The 25,720-nt window shown below is 43.5% G+C and overlaps 1 protein-coding gene across 1 annotated transcript in view; it reads right to left on the minus strand.

Annotated features, from left to right (window-relative positions):
• Positions 1-25,720, minus strand: part of jph1a (junctophilin 1a) — a 31,604-nt gene that overhangs the window by 3,167 nt on the left and 2,717 nt on the right. Inside the window, exons 3-5 of the mRNA XM_030099409.1 lie at positions 24,511-25,279; positions 8,976-9,094; positions 131-870 (exon numbers count right to left, since the gene is read on the minus strand). Coding sequence (XP_029955269.1) covers positions 131-870; positions 8,976-9,094; positions 24,511-25,279 — 1,628 coding nt within the window. The remainder of the gene's footprint in view (positions 1-130; positions 871-8,975; positions 9,095-24,510; positions 25,280-25,720) is intronic.

Genomic DNA, 25,720 nt, shown 5'->3' on the forward strand with positions numbered 1-25,720 from the left:
AGATAACGTGTTTTCATTCCCAGGCGTACCTGAGACCAGTTTCCCCACGTCTGCCAACATAGACAGGAGCGTAGAAACTCCATCACAGACTCCTTTAAAGCCCTTCCTCCCTTCCATCACTGCTACTTACTGTTTCTTCCGTGCCGTCTGCCATCTCCATGCTAGCTTTCTTTGTGTCTGCGAGGCTCTTTGGCTTTAGGGAATCCTGCTTCCTGAGTTTGTGGTCACTCTTGCTGTCCCGTAAGGGGCCTGGCTTAGGAGTAGGTGTACTAAAAGATTTGGGGGGTTGCGGGGGCATGCGTGCCAGGGCCAGGGCACTGGGCTCTTCGTCTATATCCTCGGGGTCGGGGTCTGGAGGCGGGGCGACCCTCGTCGGGGCCTTGACGTAGTAACTGTGGTACTCGGAGTGGAGCTGGCCGTTGACTGGAATTGCAGGAGGTTGCGCGGGAGGAGGAGCCGGTGCCGGGCCAGGCTGCTGGACTTTACTGGGTTTAGGTGGAGCTTCAATATGTACGTGAGAACTTTTGGGGCCGTCGGGGACGAACGACCTTTCTTCTTTACTCAGTTTCCTGCTCGACCGCTCCTCCTTGCCGGGCTTTTGACTGGACTTCTCTTCTTTGCTGATCTTGCGGGAAGGTTTTTCTTCTTTGCTGGTTTTGCGGCTCGTGCTGTTGGCGGTCTGGCCTTTCTTCTTGCTGGAGTGAGGCGAGGGAGGAGGTGTCGTTCCAGGGCTGGTCACCGGGGAGTGGGGGGGAGTGGTGCCTTTGCGATAAAAGTGGGGAGAATCTTTCGGGGAGCCCTCCTTCTTCTCAACAGGGACCTCTTTAATTTCCACGGGCTCCTTTGTCTGTTGTTTCACATAATCAGGTCCTGCAGAAAGAGAATGCACATTAGATTATGAATTACAATATGAATACAGACGCTTGCATCAGCACAAGCCAGAGAACAAGGAAATATCCAATCAAATTGCTAGTTTGGCTCGGTTACAACTTCCAAATAATCCTATATTTGGCCCACGATGGGGAAATTTGCATTGCTGCAGCAGCAAGTGGACAGCTAAAAAAACAAAAAAACAAAAGAATATTAACCAAAATAATGAGTATTTAAAACAATAACAGTAAAAATCTGATAAAAACAAGAAAATAACGGGAACAATATTTTGTGATCTGCACTTAGAAAAAGTGCAGGTCATGTCAGCAAAACTATGATTTAAACAGAAGATTCTACAGAAGCGCTGTTACGTCCAACAACTTCATGTTTTGACCCGACGCAGGAGAGATTTTCTTTATGTGTTTTGTTGAGCTAGGATAACCACCTGTTAGATCAAGGCTGTCCAAACCTCTTTCACTGAGGGACAAAGAGCAAAATGAAGTGGGAGCAGTTCCACTCATGAGATGAGAAATCTATCTCTTAAACTATCACATTTATTTCTGCAATCACATTTGTTCACACATTTCTCTATGATGCATTAAGTGAACATGAACAGATGCTTTCTGTACTGTTCTATACAGCTGTGACACTGAACGTGCCATGATTTCAGGTTCACATATAGTTCAATCGTGAAGTAAAAGATTATCAAACAGCAGTCCACGCCCAGATGCTAATGGGAGTTTTCCGATCTTCCTTGTCTTCATGAAACCTGATTAGAAGAAGACGTCTCAATTTTCCATCACCTGCTTGACCAAAGAGTTCCACTGCGGTCCAGATTCCTCACATCTGCCTTTAAGCATAGTTAAACTTTGGAATAAAATATTCATGAGTCAACATTATATATGCAATCCTGCTGCAAGGACGGGGCAGGAGGGAGATGGGGGAGCCAGAAAGAAATGGACTGATTAATGCAGGGTCACAAACGCCATTTCACAAAGGAAGTCTCCCCTGCAGGCTCATCTTCATCATCAGTCACTCTCCTTTAACAGTGAGTTGCTTTCTTGGAAAGGCACTTGTCACATCAATTCTTAGGATCCTACGAGCACAGCTTCACACAGGATCAGAAACTGACCCAGAGCGACCAGGTGACACCCACAGGTCTGCAGAGGATCCATACTGGTCTTTCTTTTCCTTTCACGAGCCGCGATACACTGACTGAGGTCCTATATTAGAGCGCACAGATGAACTGATGTTGTAAAGTGCTCCAGCATTGAATCAAAACTAGAAGCATCAAATGGATTTCAGTTGTTATTGTATATGCGACATACAAAGAAATGGTGAAACATGAGAGATTCAGTTAAAAAAAAAAAAAAAACCCTCAACAATGAATCCAGTCTGAATGTACATGCCTGTTTGCATGCAGGAAAAAAAAGACACTTTATCCGTCCTTTTGTTCTGCACTAAATTAATATTTATTAGAGACATCAGGCGCTTTGTTTGCCTGTTTTTTTCCTCCTTGCCTAAATTAGATGGTGTCAGAGTGACTAACACAGGGACAATGATGCTTTGTTTGAAGCACATCAGATGGTAAAACCAAAACGAAAAAAGAAAAAAAAAAAAAAAGAGAGAGAGAGAAGGATTATCAGCGTCCAGTACTCAGCTCAAGTTTGTGGTCGATTCAGCCATATGTACGAGACAGATGGAGAAAATCCAGTTTCCTCTGACCCCAATTTTAGAGTATACAAAACAGAAAAACCATTAAGAAATTATAGAACAACAAAAAAACAACAACATATTTCTTACTAATATATCTCTATTTTTTTTTTTTTACTGAAAATGAAGAGTACATGAATGTAATGCAATGCTCAGTAAATATGAATGTGAAATAACTGTGTTATCTGCACATGACTAAAAGCACTCAGATGTTAGAAATGGAACTGGATAAAAAAAACAACCAGGCACACTCACACCGAGAGGCTTTCTGGAGGGACAAATTAGCATGTTTTTGTGTTTTTGGACAATGGGAAAAAAGGCATAATACTTCGATAAAACCTCGTCGCACTGATCACAAGTCCAACCCAGACTCAAACCTGGGGCTTGCTCACTAGAGTGCTGACCACTATAACACTGTGCAGCCGACTGGGAGAGAAAAATAGGAAAAAAAATACACAAATTAGGGCATAAAGAAAGAGATTTGTAGAACACACTGAAAGAACTCTAAGAATTTTTCGATTGGTGTTGTTCACCCATGTTCTCATGATACTCTGTCAATATGATGTGGTCAAATTATAACGTTCAATTATCGATTCAGAAAACTGGGTTATTTTAGAGTTCAAAGAGTCGACTGGTCTTTGATATGCATGACACTGACTCTGCTTGCACGCTATTATTCAGTGGGAAGCAATTAATATTGATTGCGATTAAACACTTCCGCAGACAACGGCACTACTACCGAGAGTCTATCCAATCTTCTATCTGCTTAAAAAGCCTTATTGCTGAATATTTCAGGCATAAGCCAGGAGTATTCTTCAGCCGCATAGCGTGCCTAATTTGTTTCACCAGCACTGCGACCAATAAGAGCCACTACAAAGAGTCAGGGGGACATTTGAACCTCCGTGAGCTTAATATATCTGCCGAGCTTAATTTCACAACATAGCTCAATAAGAGTGAGAGCTTCGTGGGCGGGCCCGAGCAATTTCACTCTGTTTGGGGACAGATTCTTGCACGGGGTTCCAAGCATTTTCTGAATGGTTCTTGGCACTGAAATGACAAGACCCCATGGTCTCACACTTACATCGGGCTGCAACGCTTAAAAAAACGTCCGTTATATTCTGAAATATGCAGAAAACCAACTTTTACTGTGTATAAATACAAAGAGACACATTTATGATGATGATCTTAAAGATTTGCTTGTTAATAGAATAGCGTGCAGATCCCCTCTAACAACTTAAGGAGATTTATTAGATGTACTCGACCAAGGAATCCTGCCAGGTCAGCTGTAACATGTACCGGGACTCGGTTACCCAAATGGCTGTGGTGTTTCTTTCATCTGAACATTGATCAACTGGGCTGAGTCTGCAGCCTTCTAAAGAGGGTCATTAAAATAGTCCGCAGCATCAGTCATAACCAGGACAGAAATACCCTAAACAAACACAAATAAACATGTAAGTCGAGCTATTCGGAGTACTATTTGTCACATTTATGACATGTACTTATCTGGATGTCAGTTCTTTTCATAGAAAAGATGAACTGTAATATGAACCATTCGCATTGTCATTGTCCCTTCATTAGAAGGCCAGGCTTTTTGTTTGAGCTGCAGGTTGGCAGTTCTGGTTCAGTTTAATCCATGGCAGCACATTTTCTGGTCCAGTGCACTCTTACCAAAACACACACACACACACGCACACACATGCTGGATTGGCTGTTTAAGACCCGGCCTAACCCTCCTGACCCTAATATGAGATGAACGACAGTAACAAGAGGAAAGCTTCCCTGAGAGCTGTGTGCGTGTGTGTGTGTGTGTGTGTGTGTGTGTGTGTGTGTGTGTGTGTGTGTATGTGCGAGTGTGTGTACGAGAAGGAGGACAGTTCATGTAGTTCTCACATCTGTTGCCATTCTGCGTTACAATAGCCTCGTCTGCAGACGTACTGAACAGCTTATACCTCTGAGTCACAAACAAGACAGTTTGACGGGAACTTTATGCCATTTATGGACATTTTCTACCTTTTTTTTTTTTTCCAGATCTTGACTAAAAACTGTTGATACTATTTGAATGATGACAGGTCTCAGCTACTCCCTGGTCAGACACACCAAGATGCCATCAGACAGAGGAAAATACAATCCTAGCAGCAAAGTGTTGAGTTAAGTGTTTCATTGTGCTTAATGTCAAATGCAATGACAGACCTTTCAGCTGAGAAATGCAATGTGGATTTTTGTGGTTCCCCTACCCGTTTCTCTTCAGTAGGTTGTGATCTGAACATGTTCGGTTATGTTTAAGCTTCATAACTCAATTTGTAGCATCTCGGATTTTTTCCTCTTTCTTCCTCCCACTCACACCGGCAGATGGGCTGGGGGAGCTGTTATTGTTTGGCCAGAATCCATTCACCGCCGTTGCATACGCACAGGCACACTCAGGCGCAGGCTCCTATACATTTGCGCTCAGACTCGCACACGTAAAGAAGCTCTCCCCGACCCTCGGTGACGGTGGCTGCAGTTTGAATGTCTTCCTTTGCACTTTTACATTACAGCAAAGACCAAAGAAAGCTTCATGTACTAACAGTCTTTACACTTTATTAACCTTTAACGATTGGGGTCAAGGGCTGTTTCCATCCTAACATGCCGTGTGTTTTCTAAAAGCTTTTCATAAGAAGCTGCTCTGTGAATAATCTAAATCGGAAAAAAAACACTATATTTATCCCAGAGGGGCAATCAGGTGGACAAGAGTGGCATATTACAAGGAGTAACAGAAAGGAAAAAAAAGTGAGTGGGTAAAAGCAGCAGATTATATACAGATTGTATATAATGGCAGGAATGCTGCTGGTAACTGTATGAGTGCTTGAAGAAACAACCTAGTTTCCCAGTATTGAATTAACAGTGGACACATTCCTCGGAAGGATTCCTGTTAAAGCTGGAAACACACTGGTGTAGTGGTTAGCAATCTCAGAAGAAGAATGTCCACAGGTTGAGTTCTTTTTGTGTTCATGTGGCTGTAAATATATAATCTATGGTCATGTGTACAGAACATTGTTTTTGAGAGAAAACAGAAAACTCTGGTTGCATTTTGGGTGTCTGTTTACGTGACAAGAGTGCTCGAAGTCATGGAAAATGCAATTTCTTGAAAGCGGTTCTGAAGTGACTGTTTTCGAAAATGCTCCAACTCTGTGTTCGTGGAAACGGGGGAAAATTCTAATTTTTGAAAACACTCTGAATTCGTCTCCATGTACGGGTGAGTATATTTCCTCCAAACCTCAAACACAATGCCTGCTTAACTGTTTTCTGTTAGATTGTGAGTGATTAAAAAGTCCTGTAGAGCTGCATCTCCTGCTTTCTTATCCACATTCTAAATGAACGATATTTATGCTTTATATCCTTGAAAGTTATTAAAAGTTTCTGCACTATTTTAAACTTTACACGAACTGTTCAAACTTCCTCTCCACCTGCTGCTATGAATATACAGCAGCACCTGCTCGCGTCTGGTTTTCCGGCCCTGACAGGTCCGGGCTTTTACTGTCCCACCTGGTCCAAGTGCACCTTGACTGGGTCAAATACTGCGGAGAAGAACCCACCCCCCCCCCCCCCCCACCCCCACCGCTTGCCCCCACCCTCCCCCCTCCTCCCCCTCCTCCTCCTCCTCCAGCCACCGGCTGAAGGAAGGGACAGCTGCTCTGCCTCGGCCCCGGAGAGGGGGCGAGCGGGACCGAGGTCCTCTCAGTGCATAAAGATTTCAGCTATGTCTCCATTAGACCCCAGCGAGCACACATCAGCACCAAATATAGCGCAATTAACGTCACGCCGCAAGCCACGCCCCCCTCAACCCCTGGTACACACCCCCCCCCTTTCAGGGTGCTGTGTGTGAATCAATCATAAAGGTCAGGGTCCCGTTCTCTGCAAACATCTCTTCCCTTTTGAAGTGCACACTCCTAATCTGGGTGATAATCTGCTATGAGTCCAAAATGCCAATTACAAACAACAAGGGGTTTAGACCCCTGGTTGTTACCCTAGAGGATTTATTAGAAGCTGAGGGACTGGGTGTGCGTATGAATATTTCCACTGTGGGGGTACACACCGAAGAAGCAACGCAGATTAGCTCCACACATTATTTCCTGAGTAAAAATCTGTAAATTCCAAGAAAAAAAAAATGTGATCAAATAAATATTCCAAGCTGAAAATATCTTATTAAATCAAACCTGGTACAAATTATTAAAGTATGATTTCCCTTCTCTTTGAGCTTTAAGTTATTCACAAATGTCAACATTAATAAGTAGAACATTTTAAAAAAGAAAGTAGGCTGTTAGATACGAGTACAAAAAAAAAAAAAAAAAACTATACCGAGCAAGCCTCAATCTGACTCAAACAATCCAGAAGAAAGTTCTATAAACTTGGAACATATTGAACACTCGCTCGGCTATTTGCAGGTGCCGGCCCGGCTCTCAGACGCGCTTACGTAACTAAAACGTTTAAACACTCGGGCTCGGATGTCGCCCTGCGCTGCACATTATCGTGACATGGGTCTCTCGCTCATTCATGATCTGACTTATAAGGCAAGGACACTCTCCGCACAGACTTGTGAACCTGGAGATTAGCCATCCTGCCAAGCATGACCGCCGTTTTTCCACAACACAAAACAAGCCGCAGGATGTCTCTGGCCCATGCTGGCCATTTCTGCGGCTTAGTGAAGGCACATGCTTGAATGGGTCCCATTGTCAATGTATTTGTCACTCACTATTTTGTGGCGGCGTTTGGCACGGGCCCAAGGTCGTTCGCTCATAGGCCTAAATATATTACAGCAAGTGGAAGAGAAAAGGATACTATGGATCTTACACGGTAATTAATAATACAACCAAAAAAGTGCTCACTCTATGAACTCCTGTTCCATGGCTGACCCGCACCCATGTCGCAAGCTTTTTAACAAAAAGACAATCTTTCCTTCTGCGTATTTATGTAGTATTACGTGTCTCGTAAAACTCAGCTTACCTTGTAAATGAACTAAAGAGAGTTGAGTCAACACCCTGTGCTGTGAACTGCTGTATAATGTGGCCGTGTGCCTGTCAAACCTCCAGGCAGATGAAAGATGAGAACAGTTTGGTATTAGGAGCAGGAGACTTTTGTAGGTTTCTTTTACCGCCACCGACAGCCCTCCGAGCCCTTTCTACATTCTGCTAAAGAGTCTGATATGACCCCCCACCGCCCCCCCCCAAACCATTTAGTAACAGCGATATTGTGCTTTCACGCTGTTTCTTTTTTAGAGGAGAGTTTATGCCTGCAAATTTTTACTAAGTATTTCCATTACAACAGGCCTTTGAGAGCAGAGACAAGGGTTCCATCCAGAAATGCAGCACGCTGCTTTAAGCAGGCTCTGCTTTGTCTTGAGCGACAACACAGCCCCCTTCATTGTGGCGTTACAAATCATCCTCAGTACCTCTGGTCTTCGATTACAGTTCTGAAAACACCAACCTCTATGCTTTTGTGCGCCCCAGAACAAGCTCATTACTGACTCAGACACAGTCAGTGTAAACAGCTCCCAAACTGTGCAAACATTATTCCTCACGCACAGCACTTTGCCCCTCGCTAGTTATCAAATCCCCCGAAAACATCATATTAATGGACAAAATGTTTTGAGACGTTACAATAGCTGAGCTGTCGGCGCGCCCTAATGTCGGGTCTGAATCACTGGAGTGCTTTAAAGTCTCTTCTTCAGTGGAGTCGAAACTGTCTGAAAAACTGGGACTCAAAACAAGCTTGCACACATAGCTTGTCGAATGCTCAGACATATTTAGCCGGTTGAAAAGTATTACGTTTCACTTCGGGGTCTTCGGCCCACAACACCCCCCCTCGCCCAAGTGCACCTGCAGTCTGAGCTTCACACTTGTGGTGCAGGGCCGCATAAAAAACTGTAAAAAAAGAGATTCAGAGAAGAGTGCAAGAGCTAAGAAGGTATGACATATTAAAGGCATTTAAAAAAGTTGTCGGGAGCCATCTGAGAAAATGTCTGTCAAATAATAACAGTTGCACCCTTCTGAAAGCTAACGCAACTCACACCACCTTAAATAAATCTGATGCAGTATCTCACATTGTTATCAATTATTCTACGAGCATCATCTCTTCTCAGTGTTTTGTGTGATGAAGACCAAAAGCAGAAAAAAAAAAACCTCCCCACATATTCCATATTCATGAAGACAAATGCACTGGATTGTGTGTGTCCTGTTAGTGGAGCAGCTTCAAAGTGTGTGTGCAGTATCAAGTTTAAGCCTGCCTGTTTCTTGTGTTAATTCTCAAGAGGGGACTGTCGTTTCTGATGCTTAGCAGTCATTACGGCTGTGTGACATTCGAAGTTTGCCCACCGGGAACTTGAGCTGGATTACTCAGATTAGAGTCTTTAACATTACCTGGTTGGTAGAAGTTGGGGGAGAGCTCCCTCGCAACTGCCCTGGCGATTTCAGAGTCGTGCACAGCGGAGATCGCGGCCTGATCTGCGGCCTCGCTTTTTGTCCTGGCATGGGCCGTCCTGCGGACAAATAAATAAAAAGAACATTAGAAAACAGAAACCTTTGACTTTTTTTTTTTTTAATTTTTCAGCCTCCATCTATTGTCTTTTTCTTGCTCCATTTTCCTCCCAAACTCTTATTTTCTCACGTCTTCCGTCGTCCCCCAGCGGCGTCATGCAGCCCGTCCCTCTTGGGGATAACATCACACCTCCCCCTTGCGCTTCTATCTCAAATCCAAATCCTGATTTTCCAAATGGAGCACGACTGCATCCAAGCAAGACCTTAATCCAGTCTGGAGCACTGCACTGCAGCTGGACCGCCCCGGGAGCGATGCACCCAACACGTGCACACAAACACATGTAAACACAAACGGACTGCGAGACGTGTTGTACCGCATCCTGTCGTATTTCATACGAGGTTCACTGTAACTGTGTGAGCATCAAGTCCTCTAATAATCACTTATAAAACAAGAACATAATGTTTGAAACAGTGTCCGCTCATTGCATATGATTTTAAAGGATTCTGGGAAACAAACATATGCATCAGAGATCAGAGACCTTAAGTTTGACAGAGTGGGATGGCTTTATGGATAACATACTACTGCAGCTTTTTCATGAAATTTTTAAATATTTAAAAAAAAACAGAACAACAGCAAACAAATAATAAACAACAACCCTGTAATGCAGGTCAGTTCTCAGCAGTTCATCTTTTCAAAAAAGCATCAAAGGACCCTGCATCTGTGTCTTCTGCGCACCAGCAATGCACAAAACCCAAAAAGCAAAAGAGGAATATGTTTTGGGATCAATGTGAGCTTAGCATTAGCACTGAGTGGTATTACGGGAGCGCACCATGGTGAGACAGAGAGAGGCCAGGGGTGACCTGCTTCACAAATCCTTTGAAAACTCCACCGAGGGATGCAAACACCCAAACACTGAAACACTGTCGCTGCACACAAGATCTGTACGCTGAATAGAAGCAAATGTGTTTAGAGACAACAACAAAGAAATCACATCAAATAAAAATATCTGAAAAAAAAAAAAAAAATCTATTCAACCTGCGGATTAGTCACTTTTTGTAGGCAAAGACAGCTGAAAGTTGGCATGACAGTGCAACGAGGAATGAAAGAATCCAGATGGGCAGTCCAAGTATCACTGTAAGTATTGACAGCTGTGCTGGCTGGCCTGCTTAACCCCACTCATCCATCTTGCTCTCCCTATTTCTCCATCCCTTCTCTCCTTCAATCAATGCTCCTATTTTTTTTTTTTTTTTTCCTTTCGATCATCCCTCATCTGGACATTGAAGCATGACCTCTCACCCCTCACTCCATCTGAGCGACCCCGGCGGACAGATGCCTCTACATTTCAGACCTCTCCTCTGTCCTTGGACTCCGGGCCGTCCCGTTTATTTGCCTTCTGAGACAGTAACATATTAAAATGCATGAGGAGCTGCGGCGCACCCAGAAATAAGTCTCCGCATCGCGCACGGACAAAGGACACACTGAGGCCGCGCGGGAAAACAGCGACCAGCTGCGGACGGAAAAGATTTATTGAAAAAGTCACGGAAATACTTAATGTGTGGAGCGGCAGGAATGTCACTAGTGCGGCTAAAAACGAAGACTTCACCCGACATTAAAGCATTCCAGTTACATCACAACACTGACACACATCCACTCGCCACCAGAAGGACATACACGCTTCTATTTCTGAAATGTGTGAAATGTGTTGCCAAGTGAAAGCAGGCCTCGGTGCGTCACCAAGGTATAGAGCATGTACATGGCATAGCTTAAGGATTGTAGGAGCGGAGTGTGCACGGAGTCACGGGCAGAGAGAGAGAGAGAGAGGAAGTGATGCAGACTGTTCCCAGACAGGATGTCTGGTGGTGGGAGGTGACAGGCAGAGAATGATGGGAGGAGAGGTGCGATGGAGAGCCGGGACAAGACAAATGGAAGGTGAGAACACATGGGCATGTGGAATAAAGAGACAAAAGGGACGGCAGGACTTTTTTTTTTTTTTAACATATAGATACTTGCTCCATAATGTGTTAACTATATATAAATTTTGATATTTTGAATCTAAATCCAACAAAAAACTGTGAGGCAACACAACGTAAGGTAATAAAGCTCTTAAATTGTTTATCCTGCAAATTATCAAGTTGTACTTCGGTCTAAGTTCTGACCTTGAATGTTTGTCTCCCGGGTTTGATTCCCCGGTGGTGCCGGGAAGGGCATCCGGTGTAAAAACCAGACAAGTCTAAGGGTCAAGATGCAGTGACCCGCTGTGGCAGCCTGTCTAAAAGAGAGCAGCTGAATAGACTTGTCACATTAGATTTTATCAAGAGATAGCTCTGGGTGTTTTTTTTTTTTTTTAACCCTTTGAAAATGACATTCCTCTAATGTTGGGTAAATAGAAGTGAAATAACACACTAATCATATAAAGGTATATATGCACCGCCATGCACCACACATATATCCACACATATAGGAAATTTAGAGCCACCAATTAGTCTCAGTGTTTTTAGATTGTGAGAGTAAACTTGCATATAAATATCATCCTATCAGTTGGCGTCATAAAAATAATCACACTCTGAATGCAGATTCAAGGCAAAAAGTCGGAGAAAACAGCAACATGTTACGTTCAGAGTCAACCTCTGAGAGGCTGTACGAAAGTACAACTTCTTTTCGACAGCCTCTTCATCCGAGGCCAAAGTCCCCTTGAATATAAAGCAACACCTGTTCACGTCTAGCGTTTGAGATCTGCAGGCACTTCATTCTGGGGATGCGGCCAAGCAAATCAAGGCACTTAAACCTGCTGGGAAAAAAATAAAAATAAATAAATAAATAACCCACACATGCATGGGAATGCACAACTGTTTGTAAAAATCTGGACAAAAATCTAGAAAGGTGGAAGATTTTGAAGCGCGTGTACGAAGTTTCATTCTGAGGGATGAGGGTTAATGAGGGGTGGGGGGGCCTGGTGCAATCTGTGGCTGTTCCATTACTGTGACAAATGAATGGTGTGAGAAGTGTTGAGTCAGTTCGGCAGCGAGTGTGGCGGATGCTCTTTCTCTCTGCAGAATTGATGTCTGTGTGAGTTTGAGACGAAGGATGTTTCTGGAAAAAAGGGGGAAAAGGAATCAAAAGATAGAAAGATTGATAGATAGAGAAAGAGAGGAGGGGGGGGGGAGAGAGAGAGAGAGAGACAGGTTGTACCTCTAAAGACTCCTGGGCATTTCGAACTGCTGAAGCATGCATCTCAGCTTCTCTAATTTTACTGTTGGGTTAGATTTCAGACCACAGTTCCCATGTGGCGCGCTTTAAGGTTTGTCATGCCCCGGTCTCCAACTCAACCCTCCGTGCACGTCCGTGTGTGTTATGCGCCTGTTGTGTTTGCGAGGGTGTGTTTTGTGTGTGCACACATCCCGGGGCGAAGCTTCAGCCCGTCACTCCCCGGGCCGTGTTCTATTTGAAGAGTCTCTCTCACATATGCTGACACAGTTCTGAAGCACCTCTCCGTCCAATATGCAACCCCCCTTCCTCCTCCTCCACCTCTTTCTTTTCTTTTCCTCATCTTTCTGCCCTCCATCACACCGGCTATGCCCCTTCACCCCCCCCCCCCCCTCCGGTTCAGGCTCGGTAACTGGAATGCTGACTGGTACAGTATATAAAATAAGAGCGAAGAGGAGTCTTGACTCCGTCACTCTCTGTAACTGCTGCCATGCGGCGAGGGTCATATTTGATTCACAAAGTGATGCTTCTGCTCTGAGTGCACAGATCCGCTCATGAAAGGATATCATGCCTAAAGTGGAAATGCCGTTCTCTATATTGCCTAAACAATTCTCCGTTTCAAAGCAGGAGCACAGACAGTCTGCACAAATTAGCACTTCACTTTCCCTGCACATATATCAACGCAGGCCCGCTATTGAATTCCAGGCTGGTGCTAATTCAGGATTACTCAAGCATGACTAACACCATTAGTGGTTAGCTAAAACCGACTCAGAAATTATTCAGGAATTATTCCTTGGCTTAGGTCTGGCCTCACATTACCGGGGGCAGCGAGAGTTGGGGGACAATAGTTATAGAAAATGAAGTTCTAAATAGGAGATGAGGCGGCTGTTATTACAAGATAAGCAAATTTATGCTAAAGAAAAAGCGAGAGTATAATATCAAATCTAGCAGATGGTACATATATAGCGTCACAGCACTCTGACCTTTGTTCCTTATTACTTGAATACAGAGGAAAATATGACACAAACACTGAAAATCTGCATTTCTTTTCTGAGATCAGTCAAATCAATTTTTTTTTTCATGCAATATGACCAAACCTGTTCCACAGTATCACCTTAAGTAAGTAATTTAGCTGCACATTACCCATTTCCTTTAATTTGCCTGAACTGTTAAAGTAACTCTACAACTTTTCAGAGGAAGTTTCAATAAGAAATCCGCTTTGTGTCGCATATTATTCAGCTTTCTTCACAAAAAAACTGACCGGTCAGTCCGAAGCAACCTGCCACAGCATGCAAAAGCAGTGCGACGGCATAACAAAATCAACATGTGACGCCACTTAAACAAATGGAACACGGTGCTGCAGTGTGGGGAAAAAAAAAGTGAGTGCGAAGGGACACTGTGCAGGGAGAGAACGTGACCGCACGAGCAGCAAATCTGTCAGAGGAAAAAGAAAAGTAGACATAAATAATAATTTTAAAAAAAGTAAATAAAAACAGAATCAGTTAGGCTACATTTTTTTTCAATTCAAATGGTTTGATTTCAAACTCATCTTAAGGTTTGACATATAAGAATGTATGCTTCACCCAGCAGTGAGCTTACATCCATTCCTATTCACAAAGCCAGAATCATCAAGCGCGTCTTAACTTCAGCATCCCTCCTTTTCTTAGGATTACTCATACAGACGTGAGCCTGGCAGGTAGAGCCAGATTGAAAATGTTTTCTAAAAGCCAGACTCTGTTTTCTGGGAAGACGAATGAGTCGAACCAGTTTTGATTAAACAGTGAAAAAAAAAAAGAAAAGAGAAAAAAAATCCCCAAACATTTTGTCTGTGGATTACAAACAGGCCTAATCTCCAACTGGTGTTCTCTACACAGGAGTTCTGCACTGAAACCTCCCGTGAGAAACAAAAATACATGCATCCTGCAGGCATGTGTGTATGCTACATTTCTCCCAACATGCAGTAAATCTACATTTTCAGAGCGTTTTTATGTCCGCTATGCTCCGAATGGTGATATGAGCCCTGGGGTGTGTTGAGAGAGCGACACTGAATCCCTGACTGAGATGATCCCTCTGGTTTTGGTGAAGGGCAATGGCAGGGATTCAGACTTCAGCTCAGCGCGTCTCTTTGTGTCAACACTGCGAGTGAAACATGGCCACAGCTGATACAGCTAATGACACAAAGAGGGAGGGAGCCACGCCGGATAAACCGTTCACCCCACGGAAACGACCGGTGCAGTGGGTTCGAAGTCTTGGAGCTCGGGTCTGATTTGACCTCACATCAGAAGACGACTGGGTGGAGGGATGGACTCAAAAATATAAGAAACAAGCAGCGAGGAATAGCTCTGAAATCTAAAAGTCAATAAAATATTTTAGGTAGAAACCACAGATACTGTGATTTCCAACAAGACAACTTGTCAACAATATACAAAAAAAGGAGTCATCATTCTTTAAAATGTAATTTTCAGTGATTTTCTTCACACTGAACACCTGGTTATAAGCCTGGAAGACAAGAATCCCCTCTGTAAAGTTGCTGCTGAAGCCTTTTTAAAAGGATCTAAAGAGCTTCAGGTGGTTCTATCAAAACAAAACCACATTTATGACTGCTGAATTCAAACCACATAAACAGATCCTGACAATTGTAACGTGAAGACTTTTTAAAAGCATGAATGAATACTAATTCCAGATGTATGTATGTATATATTTGCACCTTATTTTTAACCTTTATAGCCTTGCTAAACTGAGGTTAAGTCAAGTGGATATTTGCAAAATGTAATCCAGACGTAAATACGTGACCCCGCTAACATCATACACAAACCTCACAAACACACATGCAAACATACAGTACATCTATGCAAAAGCAGCACACACCTTATAGAAATGAGCCTCCTCTCATGCAAACGGCTCTGTCAGATGTCATACACGCACGCACGCACGTGCACACACTCATCAAATCTTCATGACAGACGCTGAAAGGACAATTACTGTGACGTGCTGTAATGAAGCCTACTGAGATTCAGGGAACGGGTATAAATAAAGACCATGCATCAACGTGGTCTCACATCAATACATTAAAACAACCTTGTGGAGTTCGGACCGGCGATAAGACTCTGTAAATCTGCCGCTGATCTCCGGCTGGGAGCAGACATGTTGCACAAGCCTTCAAGGATGAATAAACATGGTGTTCGACTAACAGCGCCTCTTCACTAGGCTACTGTATGAAGAAAATCAACAAATGGCTGACACGGCGATGATGACGGTGGTGAAACAGTAACCATGGCAACCAGCAGAGACACTTGAGCAAGCTGTCCAACCAGGCATCTGGTGTGTATTAATGAATTTAGCAAATGAACGAACACAGTTTAAAGTCTACTCTGTATACAACAAGAGGGGAAACAACACCGACCATTCACCATTCTGGATCAGCTGAACGGCAGGGAGCAAATGTTTGGAAGTTGATTGATAAAAAAAAAAAAAAAGAAAAAAGAAAGAGGCAACGCTGATACAACAAACAGCCACTCCACGGTGTGTGTCTCATTTAACTACGAGGCTCCGCATCCGACGCTCAACCTGTGCGAGTAAAGGTCACATTGCCTGGCAACCACTTGAGCTTAAGGAATAGTTTTAATTATGGTCTGTGCTCTCTCTTCCAATCTCCTGCCACTATTCACCCCACTGTCTACACACACACACACACTCGCGCGCACACACACACACACACACACACACACACACACACACACACTTGCACAAAACCATCAATTTCCTTCTTAGTGCAAAGCCAAAGGAAGCATTAGCATTAGGTTACATCTGCTCACAGCAGAAAAAAAAAAAAAAAAAAAAGTTGTGGCGCAAGCTTCACACAATTCATGACGTTCGGCTTCATCACAAGAGAGTCAGCAAATAATGAAAAAAAAAAGACGTTTATGCAATGAAGCCATAGAGGTCACGTTCAGTTTAATCTAAGGGATTAAAAGAGGAAATGACAGAAGACGTGACAAAAAGGCTTTGCAGAGTCATGTTTCTAGATTTGCCCCCCACCACACACACACACACATACATACACACACACACACATATACACACCAACAGTATGGCCTATACATGTGATAACAGCAGCCGCTGTCACATGCCTCATGAGGAAGAGTCTCTGTGAGAAAGTAATACTCGGACTCAACAACAAAAGCGATAATTCCATAATCCAATCCATGAACATCTGGAGCGAAAGCAGCCTAGCTGGCCAATCAGAGACGCTGGACAGATTTAGTGGAGAACATCCAGAGGCCAGGGCAGCAGGTACAGACAGTGTTAATAAGAACAGAGGAAATCTGATACAGGAATTGTATCAGGCAACACAAACTGAAACAAATACATCAAACGGATGCCTGTTGTCACAATTAACTTTATAACTCCTTTTGGTACTATATGGGTGTCGCATTGTCCATCTTAAACCCAGTTTATCAGGTTTTCACTTTAGTTTCGAACTGTTTCTTTGATTACTTTCTTGCTAAGTGAAGTATCTCTTCTTTTCTGATTCTTGATAACGCACCAGCATTTCAAATGTGAAGAATATGAATATTTTAAAGATCTCCAATTGCATTCAGTTAATCAGTATGCAGCAGTCCTATCTACATGTCGGATACAGAAAGTGAAAACAGGTAATACTCTCAGGAGCTGCTAGGATTAAAACAAACAACAATGTGAAATAGAGGACAATAAAATGAGAAAGTGATCAATTTTACGGATTAAATGAACATTTGTTTTTTTTTTCCCCCCCTTTCAGCCACTGTCACAGTCTCTGTCAAAGTCATAGTAATTCGGAAACCACACAGTTACATTTTTGTTTTAATGGGGAAGGAGCCAAAAGCTCAAAATTAAGGTTAGATTTGGAGATTTGGAATTATTTACACCAGGGATTTTTATTTAAAGTCTGCCATTTACTGCATAAATTCTGTAGCTTTTACATTCATGTTTTTATGAGTTAACTGTGAATCGATTCAACACAATATTGTCAGTGTTGTGTCATACCCCTGGCCCCATTGTAAAAACAACAAAGAGTGTTTTTTTTTTTTTTTCCCATTGAGTCTTTTGAACACCTTTCCTGCAATACTTAAAGAACATCAGTGCTGCGTGGTGATGGAGTGGTTATCTCTGCCACATTGTAGCAAACAGATCCTGCACTTTCAACCTCCAACCTTTTCGTCCGAAAACATGTATTTTCAGCCAATTAGTGATGATAAATCATCCATAGATGGAAACGTGAGTGTGTGACTGTCTTTCTGTGGGTCTGTCCTGTGGGGGACTGGTGATCTTCCCAAATTAGCTGAAAGTTAGAAAAAAATATTTTTTCAGCACATTTCAGCACATTCACCACAAACATGATCTCGTTTATGTATCCAATGATTCTTACTGACAGGCCTGTGCGATCGATCCTATATTTTTAAAAATGCATGTGAAAAATGAAACATCTCCGCTTGCGTGAAGGTGTGAGGGATTGCACACCGCTTTGCACTGACATCTTTACATAATATTTTGTCCTCTCTCAGGGAAACTCTCAGGGGGTTTTGCACATTCACTCGAACCCACACAGAGAGAAATCCTGGGAGATATTTTGCTCGCTTTACTGCAGAGAAAAACAGCTTATTTCTGCACATCAGCATGTCTTATACAATAATATTGAACTCAATCCACTGAGCCCAACTCTTGTCAACCGTGGTTACACACATAATTAACACAGGAGGAGGGATGCAGTGCATGTGGATGGAACACAGATGAATTATAAAGCGTATTAGGTAAAGAGGAAAGGGAGCGATGTGTACAACCAGCTTTACACGGACTGCTCGTGAATTTTTTATGATTGCAGGTGAACCGGCGCATGAGTTAACCTCTCAGCAACAGCCAAGGAGGCTCCCCGCGGCTCCTCCCTTCTGCTCGCACGCCCGCCCGGCTGACTCATCCCAGTCTTCCTCCAGAAAGCGACAGAAATACGTGCCATTCTCAGAGAAGATCGCAAGCCACAGTCATGCAGCGCTGGCATGTAGGTGAAACACAATTCCGGGACTCCACACACTCACACACACACATTCGTTTCCCACAGTTCTCCACTCTCTCCAGAACAAAGCCTTCGTACAGCGTGACTATAAGTCAGCACATTTAGTCTCCCCCACTCTTAATTTAGACACGCTGTATAGCTATACTCCTGCTACTCCGAGATGGAAATCTACCTCCACGGCGCAGAGAAGTTGTACAAAATCCTCATTCTGGAGGCTGCGCATCGATTTTTACCGAAAATCTTTCTTTGGCTCTCTCCCACTGTCTCCCACCTGAGGAAGAAAATATTAAGAAAGAAGGAGAGGACGGAAAAGAAAGCAAAAAATAGCTTTCAAATTTCACTCTGAAGATTTCTTCTTTTCTTTTTCACACATAAAGAAGCTCTTAACTCCCAAATTCTACACTATGAGCCCAATTCAACGCAACCCTGATTACAGCCCGCAGGTCACTCTGCAGACTTCAAAAAGCAGCCTGGCTGGACTCTGCAATGGTTTCTCCAGGCTGAACGCAACCAAATGGATCCGAAGCAAGATTGTTGGACATGTAGTCAATTAATTTAGAATTTGTTTGCTCTGGTGTGAGACATAACCTAGAAAGTGTGATTTGCTCCAAGGAATGACGTTTTCCTAAATCAAGATTTCTTCAGAAATCAGCAGCAGCTGCATGAATAGAAGCACATAACCTTATTAACACTGAGATGATCATGCCGACAAGCCATAACTAGTAGTCGTGAAGGGTCAGGCTTCTCTTGTGCCAATACTTTGCCTGCTTCCATCGCCACTGACGTCCGACTCCATATAATGGCAGCGCGGTAAAGACGGAATAATCCCGCATTACACGATGTAATTTGATTTCGGTGCGGGTCATCTGAAATCTCCTCACCTCTCTCATGATGAACGCATCAGCTGCTCTGCGCTGGCAGAGATTCCGGTCATCGATGATGACGATATACAGACAGCTCCAGGAAAATGTGCCCGGTTACTTAATGTGCATGTGATTGTCAGCAAAAAAAAAAAAAAAAAAAAAAAAAAAAAGAAGAAGAGGAAAAGAAAAGGCATGACGTCACACCATGAGGCCGGCGCTTCTCGGGGGGGATAAATATACTGTATGATGTGGCTTACTTCACTCTGACTCGTGATTCAGATTGCTGGCAGTCCTTCACACAGTTACACTCACTGTGCCCTCCGCGCCTCGCCGCTACTGTACACATTACCACTACGTAAAGGGACGCGCTTCTGGAAAGTGTGCGGCGCCAGTCCGGAAAACTTCCTGTAAGAGGCGGCACAAGCGGGGAGATCAAAGACACGCGTGCACGGAAACGCACGTGGGGCCGGCTGCACCTGTGCTCCTATTTGAAGCCGGAGAAGTCACTGCTGATGAGGCACGGCCAAGATAGGAGCCATGATGTGCAGGCGAGGGGGGGGGGGGGATTATTCCGTCCACATGCTGATCTATAACTCTCTCCGAAAAAAGGGCAGGTGGCGAGTGGCTGAGGTCACCGCACAGCGGGCGATAAACAAACATCCCCGGACAACAAATGCAACGCACGCTTCACACACACTTTTTCGGTTCTCTTTCAAAACGCAACAGCCACCTCATCTTGTCCCTCACAGCCAAGCGGACGGACAGGGTCGGCCATTCTTTACAATTGTTTCTTGTCGTTTTTAACCGTATGAACGCACACACACAGTCAAACGCACATGCACATTTGGGAGAGATGAGAGTGTGAGTGAGACGGCAGGCTGCTATATCAGTGTTGGGACGGGTATATATTCCTGGCTGGTGCTGATAAGCCAACTGATGCCTTGCCTTATTTAGGCAGTACTCACTGCTGACACACTAGTAGAGTAGCACACACTGCATGTACTCTGACTGTATGTGTTTGTCTAGCAGTCTGTGTGTGTGTGTGTGTGCATGTGTGTGTGAGGTGTGTGCTGATAGCTGGGGGTCTGATTAGGTGAATGCATATAGATAGAAGTGTGTGTGATAGAGAGGGACGACACGGATACCTGTGCTCACGTGTACCTTACATTTTTCTACTAATATCCACAGCCACTCTTAATTTTATTCATTTTTATGCACTTTTTATTGGCACATTACTTGACAGCGGCTCTAAATGTTGTGACACAAGCACATATTTTTTCTTCACTTCATGATATGCTTTGCTTTTAGCCGGATTGCTCAGCAAACTGAGCAAACAATGTTGCAGCAGCAGCAGTCAAACAAGCCACAAATGATTTACATGAACCACTACTTTCAGACCAGGAACAATATTTGAATGCTTTTCTCTTTACAGCTGGATTTAAAGTAAATTTACATGTTGTGCAATGTTTGTTAGTCATCTTCAACGTTGCAGGCTCTGAAACAAAGATTTAATACCCATCACTACATTTTTAGAAAATGAGCCTAACTTTGTAAAATATGTAGTTTGTGGTAAAATATAATTTTTAACATTTAGGTACTTTTGAATTTATCTGAAAATAATTTAAGCACATTCTTTCCAGAGCTGACTAAGAGCAATACACATCATAGCCAATCAGCATGCATCTTGCACCAAGGTAAATAGCAATGAACATATTTTTCATTTGTTTCTACTGGAGTTGTTGAAATTTGTCACAATTTGTGGCTGAACATTAAAACATTTAAGATGTTTTGTTGTGGTTCACAAACTTATATTTCTTCATTGAAAACCTCATAATGTCGTTATTTTGGGAATCAAGCATGATTGAACAGCACTGGGAATGCATCACCAATAAAAACCAATGCAATTCAATGTGAAAACTGTCGCTATATCAGCTGAATGAAGGCAGCTGAGCAGCAAACAAACCACAGGTATAAACGGGCGTCTCGGTCACGGTTTGTTGAAGATTTCTATAAAGTGAAATGGGCATCACATAAATATCTGTCCAGCTTATTCGGGGTTGGTTAACCTTTTACTACAGCGAGCAAAGCAAACAGGGCTATCAGAAAGACCACACACAGCAGGTCTGTATGCATCCACTGGCTTTTAGCAGCTTCTTCTGGACATTTTTATTAAATCTTACCCAGGCAATACGCCCAATTAAACTAATAGGCGAGCATTATTGCGTTTCCTTACTCTGCAGCTTCTGTAAGGTTATTTTGGCACGACTGTTTTTGTGAGATAGCATTGGAAGAGAAAGTTGAGGCAGTCAGCTCTTGTGTACCAAAAGGCCACTACAGTAGATTACACAGTGTCTGCATTGATAAACCACTGAGGTGCCGAGACACCTAAACTGCTGATGTGTTGCAAAATGATTTATTGGGGGAAGCATCATGACTTGGTAAACTTTTCCAGTCGCACAAACAGTCACTTATCTTAGTTCGCAGACGCCAGACAAGCACACACCCATACGCAAGTGGACACACTGAAAGAAATGCGAGCGGAAGGCCATTTCACAGTGACAAATTCAGGACAACAACTATGAATGAGGGACACAGAAGTCCACTCCACTTCATCACACTTCCTCTCTATCGATTGGCTGATCATGGGCATGAGGTCATCAGCTCCACCCCAGAGGCTGATGGAATAGCTCTTCAGTACAGTAATCCACAGAGGGAGGGAGGGGCGGCCGTGTCCTCCCGCTGCCCTTTTTCATTACGCTCCTCTTTCATTTCTGTCCACTCCAGACTCCTCAGAAGCGGCTCGCTCAGCAGATTTGCCGCGTCTCCAATCGTATTCAATCAACCTTCATCCCCCTGATTTTCTCATTTCAATTTGTTTCACTTTCCGTCTCCTCTGCCAGAGCCGTTTCCCCCTCCTCTCGTTCCCTGTGGATCCACTGCTCCACATTCAAAGACAGGGAGTCATGTGACCAGGACGGGATCGATACGAGTGCATCTTTTGCCATGCACCGTACTGTATAATGAGACTTACATAACATACTTACAACCGCGGCAGTCTGCAATCCCGGCCGTTTAAAACACGAAAGCTCTCTCGGAAAGAAACAACAAAAAGGATAAGATCTTGATTTCTGTCAGAAGCTTGTTTTCAGACGCCCGGCGGCACATGATGGAGCGGCATGCATCCAGTAATTTGATCACTTCCTCTAGTCTGGGGATCCTTGTTTGCAGCCGTAAACACTTTCTATCCGCCTGAAACCTTTCACCGTTGTTGCTGCAGCGCCATGCATCAGGTCACGTCTTTCTTCCTGTAAATTACGGCTCGACGCAACTAGATATCAGATGGCAATTTCTTTCAAATACATCATCCTCTTTTCTGCTTTTCCCAGTTGGTTCAGCTTATTGGCCCTCACTGGTAAAGATGAAGACCTATAATATCATCGGATTTATCCGGAGAGCAAACTGTAGGCAGGGTTTTAATACGAGACACGTTAAATCCACCTTATGTAATCTGTATCTTATATCCTGGAAATCTGCAAACTAAAGCTTTTTCTCTTTCTGCCTGCCAGAGAGGAGATATTGTATTATAAAACAATGTCTGAATGGGACAATAAAGACATAAAACCTGCTATTCATAGTCTGCTATTGCTGTGTTTCCATGAATGACGAGGTGCAACTTTCAGTCAAAGTACTCACCGTCTGTTGCGCTATTGCCTTTATGTAATCAGTTAAAATACCTAATAGGAAATGATGCCAATTATTCAGTCCATAGAATCTTGAAATAACGATTAAATTTAATGCAGCCAGAAAAAAAAAGGTTCAAAATAACCCAGAAAATCCCAAAAGGTCGTGAAGCTACTGTGTTTTTCTCACTCAGTGGAAAATTCATAAGGTTACTGATAAATAACTTGAAAAATATCTCAATATTTACTAAAGGAGAATGGGAATCTTTGGTTCAAACTTTCAAAGATCACAGAATGGAGGCTGTAATAACTGTGGCATTTCTAGCTGCAACTAAAACATCTAGACAATTACCAGACAGGTTACCGAGAAGTCTAGAGAAAATATTTCAATAGGAAAAGAACACTGCCAGTGAGTCTCACACTCAATTAGGCCACATACATGAAAATTTGATCTCAATTTTTTTATTTAAAATGACAGTGAAATAACCAATGAATACCATTAACTCAAAAGTGATCATTAGTTTTAGTGCAAAAATTAACCAAATGCATATTGCATGATAAATAAATATATTATAGTCTAAAGCTAATTCATAAAACAATATTCCTGCAGCTTTTATGTCTTCTTCTTCTCTTTTTTTTTATTCATACTGCAAGGATACCAAACAAAAAAAGATGAAACCACCATTGGGTGAGTTTTGGCCCACAAGCTGCATATCTCACACCCCAATCTATAAGTTTAGTCCCCTTAAAATCTAAAAAACCAATTTCTTGCGTATAAGCATCTTAAATTAGGTTTGAAAACAAAAAAACACCATTGAATTGGAGTGTTTATAGTTGGTGGCATTTTCTTTTAAGAGTTTCATTGTCGGGATAATAGTAATAAAACTGATTGTTTCCTTGTTTCATTTTCATACAAGCAAATTTATATGCACCTCTTGATTGAGTGAAAAATCAGGAAAAAAAAAAATCGAAATGTGCATGATTGCAGAGAGACCTTTTCACAGCTTGTACGCATCCGCTCAGTCCTCAGTCTAATAATTCCCTGATGCAATGAAACCAGAGGATGTCAAAGCGATGCTGCACAGCCTGAACTGTGTCCCAGTAGGAGGGAGGCTTTAAATGAAAAGGTCACATCTCATCCACCTGTTAAAGAGTAGATACCACATCAGAGCAATGCCTGGCAGGGGGGGCGGGATGGAGGGGCCGTTATCGTTACCGGGCACGCAAGACGTACTTGGCATAGGTGCAGGTATGGATATATGGGTTCTCCACATGAACTCACTGACACACACATAAACACACAAGACGCCTGACCCCCTCTCCCTGGGAATGAAAGACACGGGCAGAGAATAGAAACACAACCTTTTCCAGGGATGACCACACCGGCTACACAAAAGCACTTCGCTGCAGATGATGCATGAAGGTCGGAGCCGTTGGCGCGACGCCACTCACAAAAGAATGAAGCTACAATCAGTTGGTGAAATATCAGTTAAACAGGCCTTCACTGGGAGGCAGAAATGAGTGCCTGGGGATGTTTGCCCAATCCTTTTTTTTTTTGTGTTGACATAGCATACACCTGCATGCACAAACAGTAACGTGAACACACACACAGACACGGTACCTGGATGCTGCTATTTCCACTTTACTCCTTGCAATGGCCGCTGCCCTCTGTGCCCCCTCCACAGCACGATCCACCTTCTCTTTGGTTTTGGGGTTCTTAAGAGGAATCAACTGCTTCCTTATTCCACGCACCAGCACGTTATTTTTGTACTTTCCCTCTTCTTTGGTGCCATCTGGGAAAACCGTGCAGCCATAACCATGGCGCTTGTTGTTAAGCCATTCTCCCTCATATTTCATCCCGTTGGATCTCTCTGATACACCAAATCCATTGCGCTTATCATTCTTCCACTCCCCCATGTAGGTTTCGGTCGTGGTGGCGTCCACATGGTCCTCCAGAGGTAGGTCCTCGTCCGGCAGCTCGCCGTCACCGATGGATATGGTAGAGTTGGCGTCACTGGAGCTGATGCGGCTCATGGTGGCATCGCTTCTCGCTGAGCTGCGCTTGCTGGAGATTGAGGTCCGAGAGTCAGACTTGCGCAGCTGTCGCAGGCTGCCAAAGAGCGAGCCCCGGCGGAAGAGGCCCTTCTTCTTGCCGGTCACAACCTCGCTGTCTGAGTGGAAGTTGAGGACGAAGCCGCCGCGGGTGCCGGTTGGCGTGTCCGCGGGGGAGGAGAGGTCCTGGAGCACCGTGCCGTTGCTCTGCTCGGAGCGCAGGGAGGCCATGGACGTACGGAGAGGGGAGCGTATGACGGTGGCCATGCCATAAGGAACGCTCTGACGCACACCGTAGCCATGCCGCATCCCGCCCATCCACTGGCCCTGATAGGTACCTGAGGAGCATGAAGACACAGATCAGTGAGCCCCAGCGCTCAAACTTTTAATGAACTCATGACATTCTCAAAATAAAATCTGAACAAAACAGCAATCTGTGATCCTACAGATGTCATGTTCTCCAATATTAAAGACATTATTCTATTTTGGGCCCTTGAGTTTATCTTGTTGCACCAATTGGGAGCTGGAAAGCTTGAATTGAATGAATGAATGAATGAATGGTCTTACATATGTGATAAAATGTAAACGTCCCACCATTATTTTAATTCTGAAAATACTGCAGAAGATACTATAAAGTCACAGAGTTTGCATGTTCTCTATGTGATTTCAGAGGTTTCTCCTGTGTTTTTGATGTCCTCTCGTGACCCAAAGACATGTTTTTTTTGGGGCAAAATGGTGATTTGACCTGTGTGTGGACACAATGAGTAACTTAATCTTTC

This window comes from Salarias fasciatus, chromosome 9 (assembly GCF_902148845.1).
Source record: "Salarias fasciatus chromosome 9, fSalaFa1.1, whole genome shotgun sequence".
In the NCBI taxonomy this organism is placed as follows: domain Eukaryota; kingdom Metazoa; phylum Chordata; class Actinopteri; order Blenniiformes; family Blenniidae; genus Salarias; species Salarias fasciatus.